Source organism: Lipotes vexillifer, unplaced genomic scaffold (genome assembly GCF_000442215.2).
Source record: "Lipotes vexillifer unplaced genomic scaffold, Lipotes_vexillifer_v1.1 scaffold664, whole genome shotgun sequence".
NCBI lineage: Eukaryota > Metazoa > Chordata > Mammalia > Artiodactyla > Lipotidae > Lipotes > Lipotes vexillifer.
Genome location: NW_006782421.1, coordinates 1,273,005 through 1,298,903, shown reverse-complemented (window position 1 = coordinate 1,298,903; position 25,899 = coordinate 1,273,005). Strand labels below are relative to the sequence as shown.

General features: G+C 43.3%; 1 protein-coding gene across 2 annotated transcripts in view; it reads left to right on the top strand.

Moving 5' to 3' along the window:
* The window catches only part of CEP112 (centrosomal protein 112), a 432,986-nt gene that overhangs the window by 209,757 nt on the left and 197,330 nt on the right, over positions 1 to 25,899 (top strand). For both annotated transcript variants that reach the window (XM_007455273.1, XM_007455274.1), the window contains one exon: positions 5,495 to 5,677. In XM_007455273.1, coding sequence (XP_007455335.1) covers positions 5,495 to 5,677 — 183 coding nt within the window. The remainder of the gene's footprint in view (positions 1 to 5,494; positions 5,678 to 25,899) is intronic.

Here is a 25,899-nt window from a genome sequence, read left to right as displayed (position 1 = left end):
AGTCTGATAGTCAGAGGCTGATGAGAGGTCACCGTGGCTGGACCGGGGCGGGGCAGTGCAGGGTCGGGGGTCAACCTTGGGCTGTGCTCTGCAGGCAGGACTTGTGGATGAAAGGGAAATGGAGCGTGAAGAAAAGAGGGGACTCAGATATGACTCCAGCTTCCCTGCTGAGCCACCAGGCGAATGGTGGTGACAGACACTGACACGCAAGAGAGAAAAGAAAGGAAGTGCCAGGACTGAGCCCAGGGACGCAGTGACAACTAGACATGGGGACGAGATGGAGGAAAAATAGCAAAAACGCCTGAGAGGGAGCAGCTGGTGGGTAGAAGGAAAAACCAAGGAGGTGTGATTTCCCGTGCGCCGCGCGCAGCCAGTGTTTCAGGAAGGAGGACGTGAGTAACCTGTTGTTTAGGTGTCGCCGAGACGGGAAGTTAGATGGAGACTGACAGCTGACCACTGGGTTTGGCAAGAAGGTCTTTACCACCTTGACAAGTCCAGTTTCAGTAGAACGTGGGAACAAAAGCCGGGTGATGTGGGCGGGGAGAGAACACGGTGTGAGGAGCCCGTAGAGGGACTTTCAAAGAAAGGGGAGCAGAGAAGTGGGGTGGCCTCTGGAGGGTTATGGAGGGTCAGGGGAAGGGTACAGCGAAAACATCTGTGTTGATGAGCACGATCCAGTGGAGAAGACGATGCTGATGAGGCAGAGAGCGACGGGGTCACTGTGAGAGGGGCGTGCTTAATTTGGCGAGAGCAGACGGTCCAGTGCACAGAAGGAAGGATTCCCTGGGCCACAGGGCCAGCCAGGCATTCAAGTCAGAGGAGGGCAGAGACTGTGCAGGTGACAAGTCAATTTGGCGATAAGGTAGATGAAGCCGTTCTCTTCTGACTGCAGGAGTCCCTCGGTCTCCACAGGGGATCAGATACCCACATCCACGGATGCTCAAGCCCCTCATATAAAATGGCGTAGTCTTTGCGTATCACCTACGCACATCCTGCTGTACACTTTACATCATCTCTAGATGACTTATAATACCTAACGCAATGTGAGTGCTATGTCAGTAGTTGCTGAAACGCTGCAAATTCAAGTTTTGCTTCTTGGAACCTCCTGGAATTTTTTTCTTCAGTCCTCGGTTGGTTGAATCTGTGGAGGGCCAGCTCACCTTTTAGTTTTTGATTTTTGCTCCCGAATGCCACTCATTCCACGCAAAATGTTGAATAATTATGCTGCATTGTAGGCAGTGTGAAGGACAGTATGAAGACAATACAGCCTTCGTCCATATGTTGGAGGAGTTTATAACCTGATTGATCTGTCTCTCCTTCTGAATTTTATACTAACTGGGAAACTCTGATGGTTTTTATTTTTCATATTCAACAGCAGGGATCTACTAGATTAAGACGAACTGAATGTGTTTCAGATAAACAGACATTAGGTAAAATAAAGTAAAATTAAAATACACAGCTAAGACACGCGTTTTTCAAAGGTGTTGAACTCTGCCTAAGAGGGTATGTTCTTAGTTATCTCAGTTTCATTGGCTTGAGTAAACGATCATTAAACCACGAAGAGAAATCTTCTTGAAACATTCAGCTCTCTGGCCCCTTCCTGGGTTTTAATTGAGGTCCGCCAGGTACAGACACAGAAAACAGTAGCGAATTGTTCAGAAAGTTGTAAACGCTGCAGGTGGTTACTGTCACTCACCACCTACAGGTAGGGGGTAAGTATTTTGAAGTGTTACCTGGGAAAGAAAACTGCCGAGAACAGGACTTGCTTCCTGCCCGGGCAGCACGGATGGGCTGATCTCTGCTGGGCCTTCCTCCATGATCTCTGCTGGGGGCCTCCAGCCTCCAGCCTCCAGCCCTCAGCCCTCAGCGCATGCCAAGCTTGGGGCTCCGGCGGGCGTTTGTCCCCCGGCTGTACAGGTTGACCCTGGAGGAAAAGGAGTGAATAAGCAGTACAGGCCGGCAGAGCCTCGCTGTGTCTCACGCAGTGGTTAGCACACTCCTATGAAACTTTCAAATAAAGAGAATTTGTGTGCTAAACTGAATTGCTGATTGACAGATTTCGTGGATGGCTCGTTTCGTTGTTCCTGGAGCCACAAGGCTCTCCACACTTGACAAGGCCATATTTGCTAGCACTAATTCTGCTGTAAAACAGTTAGGAGAACTTAGTGTGTGTATTCCAAGGCCCTCAGGAACTTAGCTGTCTAGCACCCGCATCTTGTCGTCTCAGGGCCTGGGTGTGCTCCTACCCCAGGGCACATGCGTGGAGCTTCAGGCGGAGGGAGGAGGCCATCGACATATGCAGCAGGATCCGGTCTGGGAGGAGGGCTGTGCCTTCAGGGATCTCAGAACCTCAAGGTCAGAGTGTGTTGGGATGGCATAGTGGGTGGGGCAGGGCCCTTATTCATCTCCTGTTGGAAAATTTCGTGTGAGTCAACCTAGTAGCTTCTAGGCAATAAAGCCATTTTCTCACTCAGGCCCCAACCAGCAGGCTATCAAGTCCAGCATCACAAAGGCTGGCAGGTGCTCCCAGGCACTATCACTCCCCTTGTCCTGGGAGACATGCCAGTCTGCTTTCACACCCGTTGAGTGGCATTGCAAGCATAGTTACCTGGCCCACAGCTCCATGCTTTTGGATTAGGGAGCTTAAAGCCTTCCCTCCTGCATTACAGGGAGCTCTTTACCTAGGCTTGCTTAAGAATTCCTTGGTGATGGGGCCTCCTCTTGCCCCCTGGAGCACAGATTATGGGCTCTGGACCACCTTGACTTAGAGACCCCACTGACCACTTCATCATTCACCCTTGCGGATGCTGTCTGCTTTCCCATCCTCCACACTCTCCATGATGTACCACCTCCTGGTAACCACTAGCTCCATTGCACATTATTGTGGTCAACTAAAAGTATCTAGTAGTTCAGGGTGAAGAGGATATGGTACTTCCTGTTTGCTGTTGAGAAGCACCCACGTGTAAAGGACATTTATCTATACCTGGAAGGGGCTAGGTTGAATTTTAACACAGATCCACCTTGATGATGGCATTGAATATGGTCATGAATATCATCATCAAGATGTTCCCAAAACATTAGGGCTTTTCTCCTGGACTCTACCATTAATCTGGAGAGGACACCCCTGCCTGAAATTGCTGACAGTGAGGAAACCTAGGCAAAGACTAGAAGGGGCTTGTAACCTCTAGAAGTTGGCCAAGCAGCATTGGATCGAGCAGACAGGGCTGAGCGATTTCATTTGAAAAGGCTCTGGCAACCTTGAGATTTGTTCATTAACCAGCATCACTGAGCAACAGACCCTGACAAAACAGCAAAGTATTTTAATAATTTAACTTATGAACATCTATCTTTAGGTTTCAAATGCCATTATCTCTATTTCATTTGTTCCTGACTTTTTAAAATGAATGAACGGAAAGCAGGGTCACTGGTCCAAGTGTCAGAACTCCTCAGATAACTCAGAGTTTCTATGGAAGGGTGTTGGTTCTGGAGCCTAGACCCAGGCAGTGCTGTTACTCAGGATCTCACAGCCAGTCCTGGTCTTGTGTCTTTTCTTGGGGGAAAACTTCTGTAATTCTTCTGCCTTAATTTTAGGTCAATCGGTTACTTTTCCTTAGAGTATTGTAAAATATTTTGCTTTCTGTCAATTTTAAATCACACCATTCTCCCAGTGTTTTTGAGGCTTTTGAGAATCGGATCTCAGTAGAACTTTTTACCTCTTTCTGTTTCCTTTCAGTGTGCTACATGTTTAAATGTTTTACTGAAATTTATAATTTCATTATTATAATGCTTGATAGTATAACACTGAGTAGAAATAATAATGTGTCCAAGACTGTTCTAAAAATATCCTAACTCAGTAATTCATATACTTGGCTGCCTGAAAATGATGCAGTAATATCAATAAAATTTTTAATTCTCTTTTGTTGGGATTAACATTGTAGTTGTGTGAATCACAGAGAAAACCATGCACATTTATTTTAAATAATCATAGAAAACTTTTCTACTTGGCATAGTATATAAAGAGAAAATTTATATGCATTTTTTCTCTATATTGCCTATAGTAGAATAATAGGCAAGAAAGATCCCTAAATTTCAAACAGACATAAATTCACTAGAATGCATCTTTGTTCTCAGATGCAAAATAAAATTTTCCGTATATTTTCCATACTATCTTGTTCCGATAAGTATGTATATTCCAGGGTTAGTATACTTTTCTTTCTCCTAAATAGTATAGTAAATTTATGAGTGGTCAGGAGTTTATTGTTGATTTTCCCACCCTCAAAGAAAAATCACAGTAAGAAAACATTTTGAAACGTACATTTAAAAACAATTTTAATCTGTGTTCTGATTCTTAGTTTGCAATTAGAGGATGAGAGTTTTAAATCTCCAGAGGAAATAACTTCTGAAATGTGGTGCAGCATGCATGCCTGGAGAAAGGAATGCTATAGCTTTAAGATAAGGTAGTCTGGTGATTCCTTGCACGAAACAAGATCGATTTGGAGCAGGCTCCTACTGTTAGCTTTTTTGAAGATGGATTCTTACGCCGAAAATAACACAACGTATTCTAGATAACAGCAGTTTTTCCCCCTGAAATCCACCAAAACTGAAGAAAAATCCAAGTGACTGTTCTTAGCAGCTGTGTGGCCTGGAGTTCACTGGGGAAGCTGGCTTCCTGCAGTCCCTATTCATCACCTGCTTCAAAGACAGCCTGGCTGGCTATAGTGTGCAGGCCAGGTAGGGTGCCATTGTGCACAGCCTGGGAGGATTAGTATCAAAGCTGCGGCAACCAGGCCCTCAGTCTCGGGCTGCCATTCAGTCTAGCAGGGAGAGGCTAAGACTGGCCAAGGTCACAGTCTCCAGTGTGGAGTGGACTGGGAAAGGATCCTGAGAATAGAATGCTTTTTATGAAATCATGGCGCAAGCCTGCAGCACAGCAGGTGCCCCTCTGGAACACATAACATCTGTTTATGTTGGTATACCGTAGCTGACAACGAGATAATAGAGCTTTGAAATTTATCATTTTATTTTTAGAAAGACAACTGTATATACAATAATCCAGATGCGTATTTAGCTTCGATCTTTTATTTGAAAACCATAAAGAAAACTGACCGATTTAATTGCTGCTTTTTACATTGTATATGTTTCAGCAAAAAGCAAAGCGCACTGACTATTAACCATTTATAACCATTGCTGGTCAGTAATACCCAAATTCTTGGGGAGGAAATACCTAGCATTCGACATAATTTTTTTCAATGTTTCAGGCATTTGTGTCAACAGATTGCAGAAGGATTTACTGAATATGCCCAACTGTCTTGAATATTAGGAGGTTTAGATAAAATCCACCCCCCACCAAATGAGAGTATTTTAAGGGTGAGGTAATAATGACGCAAAAAATAAAATTTTCAACTTGGGCAAATTAGAGAAAAATTAAGCTGGCCATGAGTTGTCATGACGACAAGGATGTTCTGTTGATGAACTGTCCTCATTGTCCAATCAGATAGTAGAGCTGAAGCTGGAGCATGAACAGGAGAAGACGCACCTATTACAGCAGCATAACGCAGAGAAGGATAGCCTAGTCCGAGACCATGAACGGGAAATTGGAGACCTGGAGAAACAGCTTCACACTGCCAATATGGAGCACGAAAATCAAATCCAAGAGTTCAAGAAACGAGATTCACAGGTAATTATCAATAATATTTGATACAACGGGGATCTGTTTTTAAAAAGTCATCAGCGTTTCATGTTTTCTTATTATTCTTGTTGATGCACGCTGTTTGATCATTTGCAAAACTGACAAATAAATGTGATCTTTTTGTTTTCTCCCCACCCCCTCTTTTGGGGGATGAATAAAGCTTTAACTACAGAAACCACAGGTAGCCAGATTAAAAATCCCATGGCGCGCTATAACTTGGCCCCTTTTTTATAATCTTGTCTCAGTTCCTTTCATGATGGATTTTTTTTTAAGGTATCTGCCCCTTACCCCTCCCCTCAGCCTTAGCAAATCCCTAGGAAATATATCAGCCTCACGCCTTGCTTTTTGTTTTAATCTCTGTAGGTAATCAAGCAGCTGTTTTAATATTTGCTTTTCCTTCCTAGTGTTGCTTTTTTTCTTTGGACTCTATATTTGATTAGGTTACTGAGATGATAACTGATAAAGAGAAGGGCTACCCCCCCATGAGCACGCCACGCCTCCTGCCTCACCCCTGCAGTCCCTGCTGGAGGCCATTTGCAGAATAACCCCCAGCTGTGGCAGCATTTGACTCTTCAAACTTAGGGATGGAATGTGCACTGTCAGCATGGAAAATTACCTTTATAAATTTCAGATGGAAAAAAATCTTATCGGGTGTGTTTCTTTGTGGTACAATACATTCTTTACGGTATATATAATCAAAGGCCTTTAGTGTATCCTCTTGAGGAGGTTGCTGTGAAATTTTATTAAAGAAAAATTGAAGAGCAATTGATAACAATAAAAAGATAATTTTCTTTTCTAATAAAACCATACCATCTACTAGGTCTAAATACCTCTCTCCCATTGAAATCTAGCCGTATTATCCACACCGCACGTGAGCTTCTGCCTGGTTATCCTTACTCCCCAAATAACATAGATTTTAAACAGCGAAATAGACCTTCTGTTTGTTATAATATGTGTTTAAGCAATTTCATAATTATCTAAACATAAAAGTACTGCTGATTAAATAGATGTTATGTCTTGAGTGGAAGGCGGGAGACGGTAAGGCAAAGAATAGGGCTATTGGTCACCTTCACTTGACCTTGGGTTGTGTTTTACCTTTGGGTAAAGATGGAGGCACAGGCTTTTTTGTCAGTCACATGCGTTTCTAGGAAAATTATTTAAATTTGTTTTATGGGGGTTTGTTAATTAAAGAGGTAGTCATTGTAGTAGCCCTAGTACCAGAATAGTCAGGTGGTTCCTGTGAAATCAACGTGTGTTATATTTTTGCCACCAACCTCATTAGAGCCTTTATAAAATATATTCTGATCCTTTAATTGTTAGTCATACATTTTGTTAAGAATATTTTCACACTTAACATTCTCCTTCGAAGATGATGTTAAGCCTTACCATTGTCTTCTTTGAGAAGATATTTGGGTTCTGAATCAGTGTAGGGTCTGTTTGCATGGTAGAATTGAATAATCGATACAGTTAAATACATTAATTTATACAACTTCTAACTATTTTCGTGGTGTTGTAGAAAGCTGACACAGAGGCCAAATTTAGAGGAAATCTTTGTGACTTTGCATATGTCGTATCTGCCATATATAGGGTGCGGTTCATCCGATGATAACAAAAGGGAAATTTTAGAATTATTATATATAATTAAGCCACAGGGAGAGTATAATGAAGTTATTAATTGAATTTCTTCTAATTGAAGTATAAATCTGACCTCTTCAAATGCTGTAGCATACGATTATATTTCTGAGATTTTCTGTCTTTCTTGGAACAATTGGAATTGCTGTCCCGGGAATGCTAGTAAGCATTGGAAACTTAGGCTAAATGCATTCTTGATCAAAATGAAAATGATTTTCTGCAGAAGCTATACTAAGTTGTTTTTAGAGAACATAGTTTTAAAAAACTCATATCAGTAGGTTATATTTTTAAAAATCTTATCGTGTATACCAAAATGCTGACAACTTGTATTTATTTTTGGCTATTTATTGGGGCTATTAATTCACAGTTTCCTCAGGTAAGTCCTAAATTTTCCAAATATATCTTTTCATGATTGTGGTCTAAATAGTCTGATGCATAATACCTTTTAGGTTCTGAATTCCATTCACAAATTTCAAAAAAAACAAAGTGACATATTTTTTTTAAAATAGAAGAGCCTTTTTAAAAAATCACTGTTTTGTGGTTTGATGCAGAACAAACACAAGTATCTTAAATACTGGATTGTGTAATGTTTTATTTGAGTTCCAGGGAGACATTTGGTATTCAATTCATGCCCGGCTGCTCCCATTTAGCAATGGAGGCCATTTTGTAAAAAGGACTAGTTGGAATATTTAAGCAAAAGAGGACCAGTGAAATATCTATTCTGGGTGCTATGGCTTTGTTTGCTGCTTTTCTTCTGTCAGATTCTTGATTGCAAGCAATATACTAAAAATCTACTTTTGGCTTCTTTCAACTATGTAATATGTTGTATACTAATAAAACCATTGTTATAAAGTATAGTCACCTACCTTAAGGTGAATCATATCAAGTGGGAGCTCCCTTTTGGTGAATATGCTATATAATTATTACAGGTGTGTTGTTATTCAAGTAATTTTTGTTTTATAGAGAAACAATAAGATACAGTAATACAACTAAGGACAGTTAACCATTTCTCTCTTTTTATTTGGTGCATTTAGCTAATTATTCTATGCATACATTATATTTTTGCCATAATTCCTTGATTTTCAATGATGGGAGAGTTTATGTTGTGATACTTACATTTGCTAAAATGCACATTAAATTTTCCTACCTTCATATAAGATGTTCAGTCTGCTATGTACCTGAGGTCATAATGTTTAAGGAAAAGCATCCAGATCAGTAGATTTCAAGACATATGGAAATTTGCAACCTCATTATCAAATATTTCTCATTTGCCAGATCCCTCTTATTGAAGTTATTTTGGAGAATGATTTGCTTGATTCCATCATGTTTTTTAACATAAAGACATTTATAGTTTTGTTGTGATCATCTTAGGAAAGCTTCTTCTAACACGGTAGTCCTCGTGTAATTCTTGTTTTGCTTTTGAACTGCAGTGTAGTGAAAGAATTTCTGCAGTTTATCCCCTCGAACTTGAAGAAAAACAGAACATGGATTCCTTGATCCCTTGGTTGCGCTTTTAGGACCCTGAACCACTCAGAGATTGCTTGATCTTTGATGTTTGCTGCTGAAGTGAATGGTGTGTAGGAGCCCTTGTAGAGACTGTTCTAGAGGACTTTTGTGATTCGCCCCAGAGGTGGTGTCCCCATGTTGGGTCAGCTGTCTCTGTGAGCTGTTGAGGTGCAGATGCATTGAGTAGTGAGAGAGGAACCACAGCAGCCACTGTGAACCACCATCTGTAGAGTAGAGAGGGTTTTCAGTGACATCTGAAAATACATTTAACTGGGGATTTGTATGTAGTGAGGTGGGTCTTGCCTAATGCTGGCATCTTGATGCCTGTCTTGATTCCCTAAACTGAGAATCATGATTCTCATATGAACAGTTTTGCACAATAAAGACAGATCATCTGGATTTTGCCGTACTGACTCACAGTAAGAGTCTACATCGATCGCCGATTCTAAAATGTGGGAATTTTAGAGCCCCTCTTCTTTGTCTCTTACACTTAAAAAAAAGTTTTCCAGGGCTTCCCTGGTGGCGCAGTGCTTGAGAGTCCGCCTGCCGATGCAGGAGACGCGGGTTCGTGCCCCGTTTTGGGAAGATCCCACATGCCGCGGAGCGGCTGGGCCCGTGAGCCATGGCCACTGAGCCTGCGCGTCCGGAGCCTGTGCTCCGCAAATGGGAGAGGCCACAACAGTGAGAGGCCCGCATAACGCAAGGAAAAAAAAATAAAAAATAAAAATAAACTACAGAAGAAGAGGAATAAAAACATTGAGCATTCTGGAGCGAATTAAGGGAGATTGTAGGATAAGACAGTGTTAGAATCCCTAGCGAGGGGCATGTGTGAGTTTTAAAAACAAGACATTTTGTTGCATTGCAATGATTTGTTTGCAGTTACTATGTCCAATTTATTTTTAAATTTCAAATAGCACTAAAGGAGGACATGACATTTTTAAATGTACCAAAAGAGAGGCATAGGTTTTTTTGTTTTTTCGCCATGCCACGCAGCTTGTGGGATCTTAGTTCCCTGACCAGGGATCGAACCCACATCCCCTGCAGTGGAAGCATGCAGTCCTAACCACTGGACAGCCAGGGAATTCCCTATAGGTTTTGAAAAGTTTCAGCATCTCTTTTTCCATTGCTTTAGATACATATGCATTTTTTAAAAGTCAAACAGTAGAGTAAGGTTAGAAATGAAAAGAAAAGTCTTCCTTTCTCCTTGTCCCACCATAATCTTGCCTCCAGGGCATTACCATCATTAATGGCTTCTTTCTAATTCAACCCCAAATTTTCTACAACAAACAAGCAGAGAAAGAAAGATTGTTTTCCAAAAAAAAAAAAAAAAAAAAAAAAAAAAGTTTTCCAAAAAAGATGTTTATGATAGGACAATTTTAAAAATTATATCTTGATAACATTATTTTCCATGAATTTGGGAATCTGGGCACAAGATAAAATGTCCATTTATAAACTGGGTGTGTACATGTGTGCAGTGGATTAAGTATGGGTTATTATTCTGCAAAGATTACTCGAAGGGTGAATTTAGCGATATGTATGTTCTGAACACTATTGTTGAACCTATACATGGTCTTCGGGCTTTGGGGTGGCTAGTGCTTTTTCTGTTGAAAACGTTTGATTTTAATTTCTTTATATTCCAAGCACTTTCAAAAAGGATTTGAGGCAGCATTTTATGATAAACACATACAGATGCAATATAACTGAAAATGGTAATTAAGCAATAAATGATATTAACCGCATCAGAAAATCCATACTTTTAAAGAAAATGCTCCAGTTAAGTACAAGTTTTAGCTCTGAGCTTGCCTAGAAGCCACAGTGAAGAGTGAAACATGATGAATTGTGTAATTCTAAATATCTAATGTAAGAAATCATACCAGTTCATTTTTTTTCTAATGCTCAATTCTGAGAGAAATATACGACATGGGGCTTAATGCAAAAGGCGCTGACCAGTATAATTGATGATTTTCTCTATATGTTAAAACATTTGGGAATAAAATCCAGTGGGAAAACCTAAGATTCTTTAAGTACTTTCACAAAATGTAATTAGCACGTTTATTTTAATGTGCCAAATTTTCATTTTAATTTATGGGTAATGCCATTATCCTCAGCATCAAAAAATGCAGTTGCTTTGGGAGATCCAATTTAGTGGACATTATGAATCAAAAGAAAGCATATTTTAAGTCATAAGCCTACATTTCTGTATTATCACTATATGACTCTTCCAGAGACCCTTAGAAAACATCTTTAGATTGGAAGTGCTTTAAAAGTTAACGCCCTAAACCCTCTTGCACTGTCGGTGGGACTGTAAATTGATACAGCCACCATGGAGAACAGTATGGAGGTTCCTTAAAAAACTAAAAATAGAATTACCATATGACCCAGCACTCCCACTACTGGGCATATACCCTGAGAAAACCGTGATTCAAAAAGAGACATGTACCACAATGTTCATTGCAGCACTATTTACAATAGCCAGGACATGGAAGCAACCTAAGTGTCCACTGACAGATGAATGGATAAAGAAGATGTGGCACATATATACAATGGAATATTACTCAGCCATAGAAACAAAATTGAGTTACTTGTCATGAGATAGATGGACCTAGAGTCTGTCCTACAGAGTGAAGTAAGTCAGAAAGAGAAAAACAAATACCGTATGCTAACACACATATAGGGAAACTAAAAAAAAAAAAAAAAAGGTTCTGAAGAACGTAGGGGCAGGGCATAAAGACGCAGACGTAGAGAATGGACTTGAGGACACGGGGAGCAGGAAAGGTAACCTGGGACGAAGTGAGAGTGGCATGGACATATATACACTACCAAATGTAAAATAGATAGCTAGTGGGAAGCAGCCGCATAGCACAGGGAGATCAGCTCGGTGCTTTGTGACCACCTAGAGGGGTGGGATAGGGAGGGTGGGAGGGAGACGCAAGATGGAGGGGATATGGGGATATATGTATATGTATAGCTGATTCACTTTGTTATACAGCAGAAACTAACACAACAATGTAAAGCAGTTATACTCCAATAAAGATGTTTAAAAAAAAAAAAAAGATAACCCAAGAAATTTCGGTGTTTGTTTAAAATACAAATAGAGGTTTTCCCCAACTAAGTCATTTTTAAAAGACTGTGGGGGACATATTCTTTTTCTGACGTGAAAAACATAGGTTATTCAGAATTTTCCAAATAGGACAAAAATCCTTATATTCTGAATAGATGTGCTGATGCAAAGATCTCACTTTATTTGTATCCAATGGTGATGTAATAGAATTACATGTGCACTAATAACATATTTGCATGAATATATTATTGTATATATTACTGTCTAGAAGAATACTATTTCTTAGATACTTAATTATGAGAAAATGGAGAAAGATGCCCTTTCAAGTAAAGCCTACATTTTTGGTAGGTCACCAGCTTTCTTTCTCCATAATAATTCTAAAATTCTGTGATTATTTTCATCTTAAAAGCACAAAAGTAGGGCTTCCCTGGTGGCGCAGTGGTTGAGAGTCCGCTTGCCGATGCAGGGGACACGCGTTCATGCCCCGGTCTGGGAGGATCCCACATGCCGCGGAGCGGCTGGGCCCGTGAGCCATGGCCACTGAGCCTGCGCGTCCGGAGCCTGTGCTCCGCGACGGGAGAGGCCACAACAGTGAGAGGCCCGCGTACTGCAAAAACAAAAACAAAAACAAAAACAAACAAACAAAAAAAGCACAAAAGTAGTCTATATCTACCTATAATTAAACTATTATAAATAATTCAACTTGGTCCTCATTGTGGAAAAAATTGTATTAAGTTTAATAAACAAAAACAGGCTGAGACAAGGAAATTGATTTCTCTAAGAATGACCCATTTATCGAAGTATTATACAATGTATCTTTAGTCCTGTGCATATTTTTAAAATGTGGCAGTTACCATGGAAACCACATTCTATGGCATGTGGTCCACTTTTAGATAAAGAATATTCCTTTTCAAGGCAAGCCTTCCAAATAATAACATATAAAGTATTCCATTTGCAATAACAACTTCATATCAATCAATACTGATTGCTTTAAAAATCGGTCCTGTGTTCTCATTATACTTAATGGATTTTTAAAGAAATATTTAAATTGTTTTGAAGAACATTAAGTTGTTCTTAATGATTAAATGCTGAGGATATTTACAATGGAGGGTATAATGTGATCACTCTGCAGTGGTGAAAACCGGGAGACTGCAAGGAAACACAAGTCTGCGTACACAGCGTGTTCCGACAGATAAGAAGCCTTTAGTCGTATCGAGTGTCTGAATATCCAGGAGTAATGTTGTCAGATTAAGTCATCACGAGAGATGCATCCAATTATTTTCATTTGACACATAAAGAACCTGTGGTTCCAAGGTCATTATCTTGCCCAAGGTCACAGAACTAGCAAACCAGGCCTTCTTAATTCAGTGCTCTTTATCTCACAGCCTCTTCCAAGAAAGGTTTTAGATTTTTGGAGAGACTTGGACATGGCAAAAAAGGAAGAGGGCTGTGTGAATCTCTGCCAGGCATGGGAGAGAGACACTGCTACCTTTGTTCCCATGCTGAGATTCTCATCTCAATTTGCATTTCTTTCAGTGAGTTGGTGTACTTGACGGTGCTGCCGGTCGTAACTGAACTGGGCTGCTCAAGTCTGGTTTGAGTCAGCAGTGCCTCTGGAGCAGTCCTGAATTTCTCTGCTCGGCCCCTTCCATCGCATCACCTCATCCAGCCCTTCCAGTCCCCCATAAGGATTAAGTTTCCTATTTGGAAACGGTTTTGACCTTCTTGCCTGGGTCAGAAAATGACTTGTACGTATTTCCATTTTATCAATGAGGAAAGATTCTGAAAGTGCAGTAAGTTGCCCAAGGTGACATAACTAGTAGTGTAGCTGGCACTCGTGACCACTTCCCCTGCCCATCCGCCTGCTTATGGAGGAGCTCGTTGTCTCTGAATTTCATTTATTCTGCATAAATTCCATTCCATTTTCATTTTGGATTCTTAATACATTGCTAGATTTAAACACTGATACCCATAACTCAGGCTGTATAAATCCAAATCAGGTCTTAGTTTCAGTCTTTCTCCAAAGTGACAGCCATGGCTATGCCTCTATTCTGAAACCAACTAAACTCTGAAGAGATATGCATTTCTTAAAATTTTACTTGGAATAGAATTCCTTCCCACAAATTTTAGAATTTGTAGAATGGAAAAATGAATGTGCTTTTGAAATGGGTTCACTTTTGGTTTTCACATTATTACTGAAATAAGAAGATATGTCCAGAGTAAGAATCCAGTAAGCTTTTAGGTCAGTGGGACCTACCAATCTTTATAAAATATTGCTTAGGAATTTGCTTTTAGTATTGGCGAAATATGGTTTGTTGTGAATGGTTTACTATAGATGAATGTCTGTTATAGTCACATACTAATTTGGAATATTACATGTGATCCATTCCTTTTAACGGAGTGAGTTTTTAAAGCTCAAAGACGTCAATGTTGGCATTTTTTTTTTCCCCCTAAAGGGATCCTTGTAAGAATCCTATCACATGGCAACAGCTGGTCAAAACCTCCTAGAAATGAGGTCGAGGTGGTTTAGTAAGTTCAAACCTGGAGACTTTCTTGATAGAAATACAAAGAACAATTAGAAAAACAAATTATGTTGATGCAGTTTGAGCTGAGTTCTAGAGTAATTTTGGTCAAAATGAAAAACTTTCAGAAGAGTTTTCTTCTACATAAAATACTCCAGCGACAAATCACTATTCCACGTGAGGGGCGTCATTCCCGTTGACATACGGAAAGACGCCTTCGTTTAGCCCTTTGCCCTTAGCGTTTTGCCCTTCCTTCTCCTTGCCTCTGCCTTAAATGAAATTACTGAGGAAGTTGGCAGAAGTTAGCTGGGAGGAAAAATATGGGACGAATAGCCCTTCTTCCTTGATGTCTTGGAAAAGTCATTTTTCGGTTTCTGACTCAGTTCCCTAAGAGACGTCCCTGATGTCTTCACTTGTACCTTTGAGGTAATTTTTGGGGACCGAGAGGTTGAAAGACAGAGTGCAAGAAATGATTGGCGAAATGATGATATCATCAAATGTTCAAAGAGCTGGCAAACTGAAGCTCATTAAACTGTCATTTTGTCTTTGGTTCAGGACTAAGTGGAATCACGCCTAGTTGCAGGATACGGAAGATATTTAACACCTGAGCATTTTCCATGAGAAAAGTCACAGAAGTTTCTGTTGGGGAGACCTTGAACTCCTGTTTGAGGAGAGCAAGGCATTACATGGAAATAATTGTCTCTTTTCAAAAGCTGCTTTGATATTTGTGTAGAGAAAACCTTGGAAAATATTGTCGCTGGAAGGAAACTTTTGGATAATAAAAAGTGGCCTCGTTGAGACCTATTTGGTGGATCATTGTGGAACTTGAGATAATATTTTTCCATTGAAACAAATATTAAAATTTAGTGAAAGTTATTTTTCTGCACTTGCTTTAACAATTACTTTAAATTGTTAGCTGACCTCTCAAGTACTTTTGGGTATTTGTATACTGAGAGGTGGGGGAAAGAGCACAAGGAATCATAAAGAAACAGTGACACAATTAGACGTGCAGGGCTTGAAAATGTGTGTTGTTTTTCCTGTTCATTTGGATTTGTTTTGCTCGGGGATGAAGTCAAAGCCTGAAAGTAGTAGTAATATTTGAGAATGAGCTAATGGTGTCCTCAGATGCCATCAGAAGTTTGCTGAAGTTTGTGGCCTGGATCTGGGGTCACTTTCCTTGTTAGTGGGGGCAGTTGCAATGCAGCAGTGCTCTCGGTGTGTGTGTGTGTGCGTGTGTGCGTGCGCTTGCGCACGCGTGGGTGTGTTTGTGTCCCAGTGACATTATCGCTGTGTGGTACAGAGGAGCTTTCAGTGAAAATGCAGCAATGGTCCAGCCAGGTCTAGCATCTTAAAATGAGGGAATTTTCCAGTAAGGACTTGAAAGTTGTAGGTCTTTAAAAAGGTTAAGGTTAAACTGGTGATTCATTCATCTTAAGTTTACTCCTTAAGTCAGTCTTTATTAATGAAACAAACCCCAGATCGCTGGGTTCAAGTGGGACCTTATTTATTTCGTTATTTGCAAAGATATCATTTAACGTACAAAATGCATGTGTTTACCAAATGTTTCCCGAAAAGCTAATTTTTGTAATGTAAATGTTATCCACACTTGTCGGGCAAATTTTACAATAGCTCCAGATAAAACGATGCTGGCACGTGCGGCAGGAGGAGTAGACTGTGAGGGTGGAAAACTCTTGGTTCTTCATTTGTTCAAAAATTGCTTCCAAGGCTGCTGTTAGACAAGAGCCCCGAGTTCAAGAGGTGCCGTGTGTCCCCGGCCCCTGTAAAGCCTGTGTGACTGTGCTGGTTCAGGTTTTGAGAGCCGTGGAGGTGTACAACATGCAGCAAACATCACAATCTATTGCCATAAAGTCGGTGTTTCTTAAAAAAAAATTCAATTCAGAAATAGGAATAGCAGAGTAAATCTTCTCAGAAAAATCATAATTATTGTTGACTGTTCTGATTTTGCTCTTTGAAGTCTCATTGTTCCATATCGATATTGACAAAATGGAACTCTGTGACTTGAACATTTTTATAATTGTGACTCTTTGGATAATGTATAAATCAAATTTATTTCCACATACATTTTCCTATCTGTTAGAATTAGGCAGAATTATGTATATGGAATTTGCTTATGACACAGCCTTCCTTCAACTTGATTCATTTATCAATAAAGATATTTTGAGTGCAGTTCTGTGCCAGGCCCTGGGGATGGGGGTATACACCTTCAGGAGGCAGCTTTCACATGAATGTTGCCCCACGTTGTGCAGGGAATGGTCTCTCTGGCCCTACGAGGGTTCCTTTCAGGGTTACAGAAAAGAACAAGATAGATCAGTCCTCTGCTCTAAAGGAACTTACACTTGAATGGGGGAAGACAGATGATAACACAAATCGCAACTTAACAAGGAGAGCATTGCGTGACAGTCCCTGTTAGGTGCAGAGCTGCGGTTCCGTGCCCGGTGACTGTTCGCTGGCCGTCAGCGGGGCCGCTCCAGGGGGAGCTGTCTAAGCTGACGGAAGAGAAGAGGAAGCCTGTGTGTCAGGAGCAGAGCAGGTGCAGGAAGGGCCGGGCCTCTGAGGAGCTGGGTTTGACTCTGCAAATGCGAGCAGAAGACAAGGAGAGGCTTCCGGGCGGGAAGGTGACGTGATCCGACTCACGCTTCTAAAAGGCCACTGAGGCTTTGCGGACTGTCCTGGGTGTCTGTGTGATGTGTGCATTTGTCGGTAGGACTTGCTGATGGGTAAGCTGTGGGGAGTGAGGCAAAGAGGACTTCTGTAGAGTTAGGGTTTGAGCAGCCAGTCAGACGATGGTGCCAGCTATGAGGGCAATTAGGAGGGAACGAAAACAAAGTTCTGCCGTTGCCAAGTTAAGTTTGAGCTGCACGTTAAATATCCAGATGGAGGTGCGTCAGACAGGGAGTTGGAAATGCAGGTTGAGACTCCAGAAATACGAATTTGGGCACCATTGGCATACAGGTGATAAATAACGTATGGGCCTAGATGCAGTGATCAATTTCTTTCGAATATGAAAACAAAGGTGCTGGTTCATGACCAGTCTCGACCACTTACTGGCTTTATAAACCTGAGTAACCAATTTCATATCTCTGATCATTGTTTTCCACATCTGTGATGTTCAGTCGTTCATTCAGTGGTGTCCTCTGCTGAGCTCCCACTACGTGTCACCTTGGAATATTCAGAACGGAGTGAGTCTTGCCCTCCAGCTTATATAGTCTATGGAGAAGCAGGCATTTGTGCATCTGTCATGATAGGAGGGCAGCATGGTTCCTTAGAACAGCTGGGGGCAAAGACTACCTTCCTCTCACGTACACGGAGGGTGCGTCTTAGGACACATCCAGGCCGCATGGAGCAGAGACACAGTAACACCCCTGGTCGGAAGGACAACCTGCCCTGGCCCACAGGTCCCCATGGAGGCACCCTTTTGCTGATGGTGCCACCTGATCCATGTGATGATTTCATCGGGCCATTTAGGATGCCTAGCTCCCCTTTCTTTGGGGTGGAGGGAGGTCGGTACCCTCCTGGCTGCTTTCTACTCTCTGGAAACTTTGCCTACATGCCCGCCTTGCCCACCTTGTGTGTAAGGAACTAGTAACAGCACCAGCGTGGAAATGGGCAGTTATATCTCGGGGCCTCCTCTAGCGGACCCAGCCTTTAGGCCTTCTAGAGTTACACACGTGTGTATAGCAAAGTGCAATGAAGTGCGAAGGTGCCTTGATCCCAGGTAAAGAAGAGATGGAGTTATGGAGTGTGGGGAGATAGGGTCTGGGGAGGGGATCAGAAAAGGTTGATACCATATGCATTGAGGGTTTTTTTAGTGAATAGAAATTTGCTATGCAAATTAGAATAGGAAAAGCATTCTAAACAGGAGTAGCAAGTTCAGTACCTGCAAAATACTTGACACCATGTTGGGAAGTCAGGACCAGCTCTCCTTGAACGCTGGTCTCCAGTTTGGGGTTTATACTGTCTATCTGTGCTGCCATTTCTGTGTCTTCCATTTCCTTACCTCAGTGTCCTACCTGCAACGCTTGTTACCCCTTCTGGTAATTATTTAGAACAGTGTTCTCCCAAGTAGGGTCCATTAGGATATAGGAAGAAAGAAAAGAACTTGCATTTATGTGTATTTGTATTTCATCTATTTTGTGTAAGTTTTTGTAATGTGCAGAATGTATTAATATGGTAGTGTTACAGATTTACACATATACATGCTAGGTTGCATGCTCCAGTTTTTTATGATAGGCGTGTCCAGTGCAAAGTGGAGAGATCATAACTGTCGACAATGAGAAGTCACTGGAGAATTGAAGCAGAGGATTAAGAGTCGTAAGGCAGTGAGGTTGGAGGCTGGGTGGCTCGTTGGGAGTCATCCTAGTGACAGGTGATGAGGGACTTAGCCAAGGCTTTGGCGACAGGAAAGCTGATGTGGCAGAGAGGGAGGGAGAGGAGGCCGGAGCTGTGGTCCATGTGCACAGGGCATCAGGTGTTGATGTCACTTAGGCACCTGGGAATATAAGGCTAGAGTTCAGAGGAGAGCTCTCCTTTGGAAATAAAGGCTCGGGGGTCACCAGGATGGATGGCAGCAGGTACCAACTGTGAGGATGAGCCCCTCTAAGGAGGGGATGGAATGAGGGTGGACCCCACCCATTGCCTAGGAGAAGATAGAGGACACAGCACTGAACAAGAAGACTCTGGGAAAATGGCTCAAGGATGAGGGCCAGGGAACCAAGAAAAAGTGGTGATTCGGGAGCCATAATGCCTGACTCCTGGGCTCTTGTGAGAGTTTGAAATGGGCAAGTATTTTCAAATAACCCTGTAAATGTTAGTTTACTTATTTCAGTTTCTGAACTGTGGCCAAACAACGTAAACAGACGGCTGCACCAAATGAGCAGCAGTCAGTAAGGACCGAGACTCCACGTGGCCCAGTCCTGCCGCGGGACACGGGCTCTGAGATCAGGGAAGCCAGCGACGGGAAGGTAGACCCAGGTGAAAGCCGCAGCGCGGCTCGGAGTGACAGGTCGTGCTTGACCTGCACCCACGCCAGCCCGGCTCCCACCCGGCCCCACTTCCCGTCCCGCTGCCGCTCCCGGGAGGCTGTGGCGTCCACGGAGCGCCGCCGGGCAGTGTCCTACCTGCAACGCTTGTTACCCCTTCTGGTAATTATTTAGAACAGTGTTCTCCCAAGTAGGGTCCATTAGGATATAGGAAGAAAGAAAAGAACTTGCATTTATGTGTATTTGTATTTCATCTATTTTGTGTAAGTTTTTGTAATGTGCAGAATGTATTAATATGGTAGTGGTACAGATTTACACATATACATGCTAGGTTGCATGCTCCAGTTTTTTATGATAGGCGTGTCCAGTGCAAAGTGGAGAGATCATAACTGTCGACAATGAGAAGTCACTGGAGAATTGAAGCAGAGGATTAAGAGTCGTAAGGCAGTGAGGTTGGAGGCTGGGTGGCTCGTTGGGAGTCATCCTAGTGACAGGTGATGAGGGACTTAGCCAAGGCTTTGGCGACAGGAAAGCTGATGTGGCAGAGAGGGAGGGAGAGGAGGCCGGAGCTGTGGTCCATGTGCACAGGGCATCAGGTGTTGATGTCACTTAGGCACCTGGGAATATAAGGCTAGAGTTCAGAGGAGAGCTCTCCTTTGGAAATAAAGGCTCGGGGGTCACCAGGATGGATGGCAGCAGGTACCAACTGTGAGGATGAGCCCCTCTAAGGAGGGGATGGAATGAGGGTGGACCCCACCCATTGCCTAGGAGAAGATAGAGGACACAGCACTGAACAAGAAGACTCTGGGAAAATGGCTCAAGGATGAGGGCCAGGGAACCAAGAAAAAGTGGTGATTCGGGAGCCATAATGCCTGACTCCTGGGCTCTTGTGAGAGTTTGAAATGGGCAAGTATTTTCAAATAACCCTGTAAATGTTAGTTTACTTATTTCAGTTTCTGAACTGTGGCCAAACAACGTAAACAGACGGCTGCACCAAATGAGCAGCAGTCAGTAAGGACCGAGACTCCACGTGGCCCAGTCCTGCCGCGGGACACGGGCTCTGAGATCAGGGAAGCCAGCGACGGGAAGGTAGACCCAGGTGAAAGCCGCAGCGCGGCTCGGAGTGACAGGTCGTGCTTGACCTGCACCCACGCCAGCCCGGCTCCCACCCGGCCCCACTTCCCGTCCCGCTGCCGCTCCCGGGAGGCTGTGGCGTCCACGGAGCGCCGCCGGGTTGGGGACAGAGGCGGGCGTCGCAGCCGCCCTGGAGATCAGCCAGAGAGGCGCAGAGGAGCAGGGTGTGTCCTGGCCCGCACAGGAGCTCAGCGTCCGAGCCTCCGAGGTCGAGGCGCGGGAGGTAGGAGGCCGCAGGCTGCCCGCAGCCCTGAGATGCCGAGCCCGGGGCCCAGCGGCGAGGCTGCTGGAAACAGTCGCCACCGGGAGCCGCTCCTCATCTACCGCGCGCTTCTCCACGGCCTCACTCATGCGCGCGCTTCCGTGTGTTCAGAACACGGGCAACTGTTACACAGCAAAGGCGACCTCGGGGTAGGTAACTCGTGGATGCTTTTACTCCGTACATGCGTAGAGGGCAAAGGAACAAGTGATTGCTCTTAAGATGGAACTATGCCTCCAAGGACCCCTTCACTTACCTCTTGGTTCATTCCTCGTTTACGGAGCACCCTCATGCGCCAGCCACTGCGCTGAGGGAAGGGACGCAAGACCGATAAGACGCAGCCCTCGCTGGAAGAGCTCCCACCCCGCCGGGCAATTTAGCAAGTCCGCAGAGCACCGCGAATGAGAGAATCGCCCTTCCCTGCTTACCTGCCCCGCGTTCCCGGTCAGGAGGCTGCGTGTGCCCCAAAGAGCCAGGGAACTCCCCAGAGGAGGGAAGGCCTGAACAGCACTGAGGTGGAGAGGAAAGCAAGCGTCATGCGACCGCATCACGAAATTCTTTCTCGTTAAATGGCTCTCATCAAAGTGAAATCCGGATCGACATGTACACACTGGTGTGTATACAATTGATGACTCACAAGAACCTGCTGTATTTATAAAAAAAAGAAAAAACCTATTGATTAAAAAAATAATAAGGCTTTTTCCAAAAAAAACGTTCTCCTCGCATACACACACAAAACTGTAACCATGTGAGGTGAAGGACGTTAACTAGACTTATTGTGGTGATAATTTCACACCATATGCAAACATCAAATTATTATGTGGCGCTCCTGAACGAATACAATGTTGCATGTCAATTATACCTCAATTTAAAAGTCATTACGTACATCTAAAGCTAATACAATGTTGCATGTCAATTATATCTTTATTAAAAATTAAATTAAAAAAAAGTGAAATCCGTCACACTGAAGAAGCGGGAGTTTTGATGAATGGAGCGAGTGGAAAAGGAGGCGGAAGAGGAATGTTGTCCTGGTGAGACACCATCGAGGGTGGGAGCTGCGGTCTGGAGACTCGGGCGCCTGGCGGTGGACGGTGGGGCAGCGACAGATGCAGGAGCTGCAGACGACGAGGTGGGACCTTCAGCTGCCTCGAAGTCAGGCCCAGGGTTAGCGGCGCCCCGACAGTCACCTAGAGACACGGCAGAGGCCACGGCCCCTACCTGAGGAGGGTGACCCCGAGGAGCACCTGTCCTCTAGGGCCTGGGGGCTCCCGCCGCGTGGGCGCACTGCTTACCGCCCCCTGCCTGCCGGGGCGCCCTCCCCTGCACCCCAGCCCAGGCCCTGGTCCCCGCCTGCTGGGCCGCCTCCGTGGTGGACCTTGCGGGACTGACGGAGGTCAGCTCTCCGAAGAGGACAGGCGTGTGCTCAGGGCCTGACCCGTCGTGGCCGCACAGGGTGACGGCGGAGGGCAGGGCCCGGGCTCCGAGCTGTGGAAATAGGAGCAGCCCTGCAGGAGGGGAACGTTTCCAGCTAGAAATGGCCTGCTTTTATTTGTTCCTGAGTCTCGCTTATTCTGAGAAGGAGAATTGAGCAGGGCGCGCGTGCTGGACACCTGCACCGGCTTTCTGGGAGGGGGCAGGTGTGAGCTCAGTTCTGACAGAAGGTGGGCAGACCCGGCCGGGCGGCGCTTGAGTGAGGGCCTGGGACTTGCCCCCACGTCGTGTGCCTTCAGAGCTGTGAGCGCTTCCCCCGCACCTCGCCATGGTATCAGTTACAAGCCAGCCCTTGGTGGGAAAGCCTTTTTCTGCTACTGCTCTCTGGTGGCTCCTGGTTGCTGTCCAGGAATACCGTGAGGCCGCTTCGCAGAGCACGTCAGATCGACGAGTCAGACGACCTAGAGCCTCTTGCCACCCAGCGCAGCGCCCCACGGGCTTACACGCGGTATTAGGGCCCTTGCTTTTCGGGTGACATCAACGTCATGCTGCAGTTACGGCTGCAGTTTTCCCCCCTAAGCACCTCTTTCTTTTCTGCAACCCTATGGCAGCCCATGGTTGTTTAGATGGAGCTCAGGAATGTTTTTAAATATTAATTTGGTTTGACATGACTTGGTGCACAAATTAATTATTCAAGCACATATTGTTCCACGTACATGAAAAGAATGGAACTGTAGTGAGTCGCGTTCTGACTACCACATGTGCATCATAATGTTACCAGCAACAGACTATTAAGAGAACAAAAGCTGGCAACATACAGTAACTCTGGATTTGGCCAGTCCCACAAAATTAGCATAAATATGTGAAGCGATCAGAACAGTTTGGGACTTCCTAGGAAAGTGTCCCTATTCTTATCTAGTTCTGAAGGAATGTGGAGTAAACGATTCATTTAACCGAGGATAAAAATATGTCTGCTATGCAGTTATGATCGTGTGTCATTAATCAGAAAATACTGCAGAAACTCTGACAAATTAAAAACACAAGGATGTGTCTGCAGGGTTTTTTCAGCCATTAACCAGCTGCTTCACCTCTCAGGCAGAGGCTTTCATGGCAGCTCCTTGCTCAGTGTACTGACATCTTCAAAGACTCTGACATCTGTCGGCCTTTGAACTACCATTAAAAAATATTATCCCATTTCCATTCTTTTATGCCCATTTTTTTAATTATAGCCCTTCTTTCAAGTTGAGAACATGGTTGGTTTAAATGATGCTGTCCTTTCGTTTTCAGCCACCCAGCTGCGGTTTGAATAAATTGATGTGGAATCAAAGGCGGGACTTTAAAGGAAAAAGGTTTGATGGACTTGGACTCCGAACCAGATGAGGTTTTATGATGAAAAGGGTTTAATCCCAGCACAGGCATTGCGTCTATCAGTTGAGCAGAACAAAGCAATTCGTATATATAGGTTCACGCGAAATGATCTATTTTTTTTTTTTTAACAGCACAGATCTCTTCAGGACTTGCAAATGTGGCATTAGCTAATATTCAGAGAGCTGATTTCCTTTCATCCACCAGAAGCTTATGATTATAGTACAGTTCTCGAATTGGAAATGAGAGCTGCAACACAGATTTAAAGCTGTGCTGTCTGATTTGTATTCAATCTACATGTCACTGCGGGACAGGCTAGTCTGGGCCAAGCTGGTCCAACACAGGGGAGCACAGTTTCATCATCTGATATTCTTAGTCAAAAATATCACCAGCTAATTAAGACAGCAGACTCATGAGTATTAGCGAGGTGTTTGGTTGATTGGTATCTCTTAAAATTTGACAAGAAGGATTGAAGATGCATCCTCTCTTTTATTTCATATGCTTCTTGCAGTGTTAATGTGGACAAGTGCATTGCAGGGGAATGAAGTGTAGTCAGTTAACTCAGACCACTTTTTTAGAAAAGGAAAACAACGTAACTGTAAAACAATGACTTATTTTGCCTTCAGACATTTCCCCTCATCCAATTATTGATCTGAAAAAAAAAAAAAATCCTTTCTGAAAGTAGACTTCAACATTGCCTTTGCTCAGTAAACTACTGAATGATAAACGTTATTTTGAGCCAGACCGTTCAGTAACTAGGTGAGTCATTTAGGATAGTTGCAAACCTAGAACATAGATCTAAGTCCACCTTAAAGTAAAAAGTGATTAAAAAAATTTTTTTTCTAATAATAATTCAGGGTAAATTATACTTTTAATCCATTAGAAATTTTCTTAAGATCATGCGCACCTGTTTTACATTAGAAATGTGCTATTTTTTCAGAGTAAAGAAATGGTTCTTCCATTTACTTGGAAGGTTTGGTACCATTTACTTGTACAGATTTGATCATTCTGCACCAATTATTTTTCATTCTCTTCAAATAGAATTTCTATTTTAAACTACAAATTAGTATCCAAACCGTATTTGAAGAAATTCTGAACATGCATAGTTTTAATCTGGCAAAACAGATGACAGTTAGAGGAGCAGTACTTTAATTCTTCTCTTACTACAATCTATGGTCTACCTCATAGTCTAGAATGTTTCATTTTCTTTTTTTCCTCCCTTCTCTTTAGAAGAAAACATGGAATAATGCACTTTGATATAGGATTTACCAGGAAGTACATTTTGCCTATAGCCCTAACATATTTTTGTAGATTTATAAGTTTACTCAGTTACTTGGAAGAACATGGATTTCTCTCAGTATAATCATCATTGCTTTTCACTCTGGAATCCTATTTTAGCTTCCCCCTTCTTTATTATGCAATGGTGAGCCAATCTTTCACTGCTTTTAACCACGTAGTTACGTCTTCATCCCTATACACATCCCTTTTGCTCTATCCTACTGAATTATGTCTGTGTCTTCCCAGTGAGTCCTAGTTTTCCCCAGCTTCTCCCACTTCTCCATCTGAATTTCTTATTTCTCTACCAGCTCCACGACCTTACACTAAATATTGTGGTCTCCCCACCCTTTTTTTCCCTTAATTCTTCTGTTAAGCAGCCGTCCGCATGTCAGTGGCCTTAAATAACAGCTATGTGCTAATGACTCAAAGCTCCCATCCCTCATGTGAGAACTGGGCGCAGATATCCAGCTGCTTCCTGGCCCCTTCTCTTAGCTCACAGACGCCTCAGCTGTCACATGTCCAGAACTGAAACCTCCACCCCCGTCTTTTCTGTGTCTATGAGCTCAGTGCTCAAGCCACAGCTTGGGTGTCATTCTTGAATGGCTTACCTTTCTCTTAATCCGTCAGTAAATACCATAGATTCAGCTCCCCAGAATCGACCTCGAATCCGTTCATTTCCTTCCCTTCCAGCCGCTCCCTAGTCCAGGACGCCACCGTCTTCCACCCAGGCCTCCACAGTAGTCCCCTAACTGATGGTCTTGCTTTCCTTCTTGTTCTTCTCAGCAAGCATAATGATCCTTTTCAAAATATATGTTGGATTACAAAACCTCCCTGCTTAAAATCCTTCAATAGCTTGTATTTAGAATAAACTCCAAGCTTCTTAGCATGGCCTACAGAACCTTGCATGAACTGGCCCTACTGTTACCTTCCCAACGCTTTCTCCCGCTCCTCTCCCCTTTTGCTAACTGTGCTGGAGCAACACCAGCTTCTTTCTCATTGCTGAAATATACCACACTCTTTCT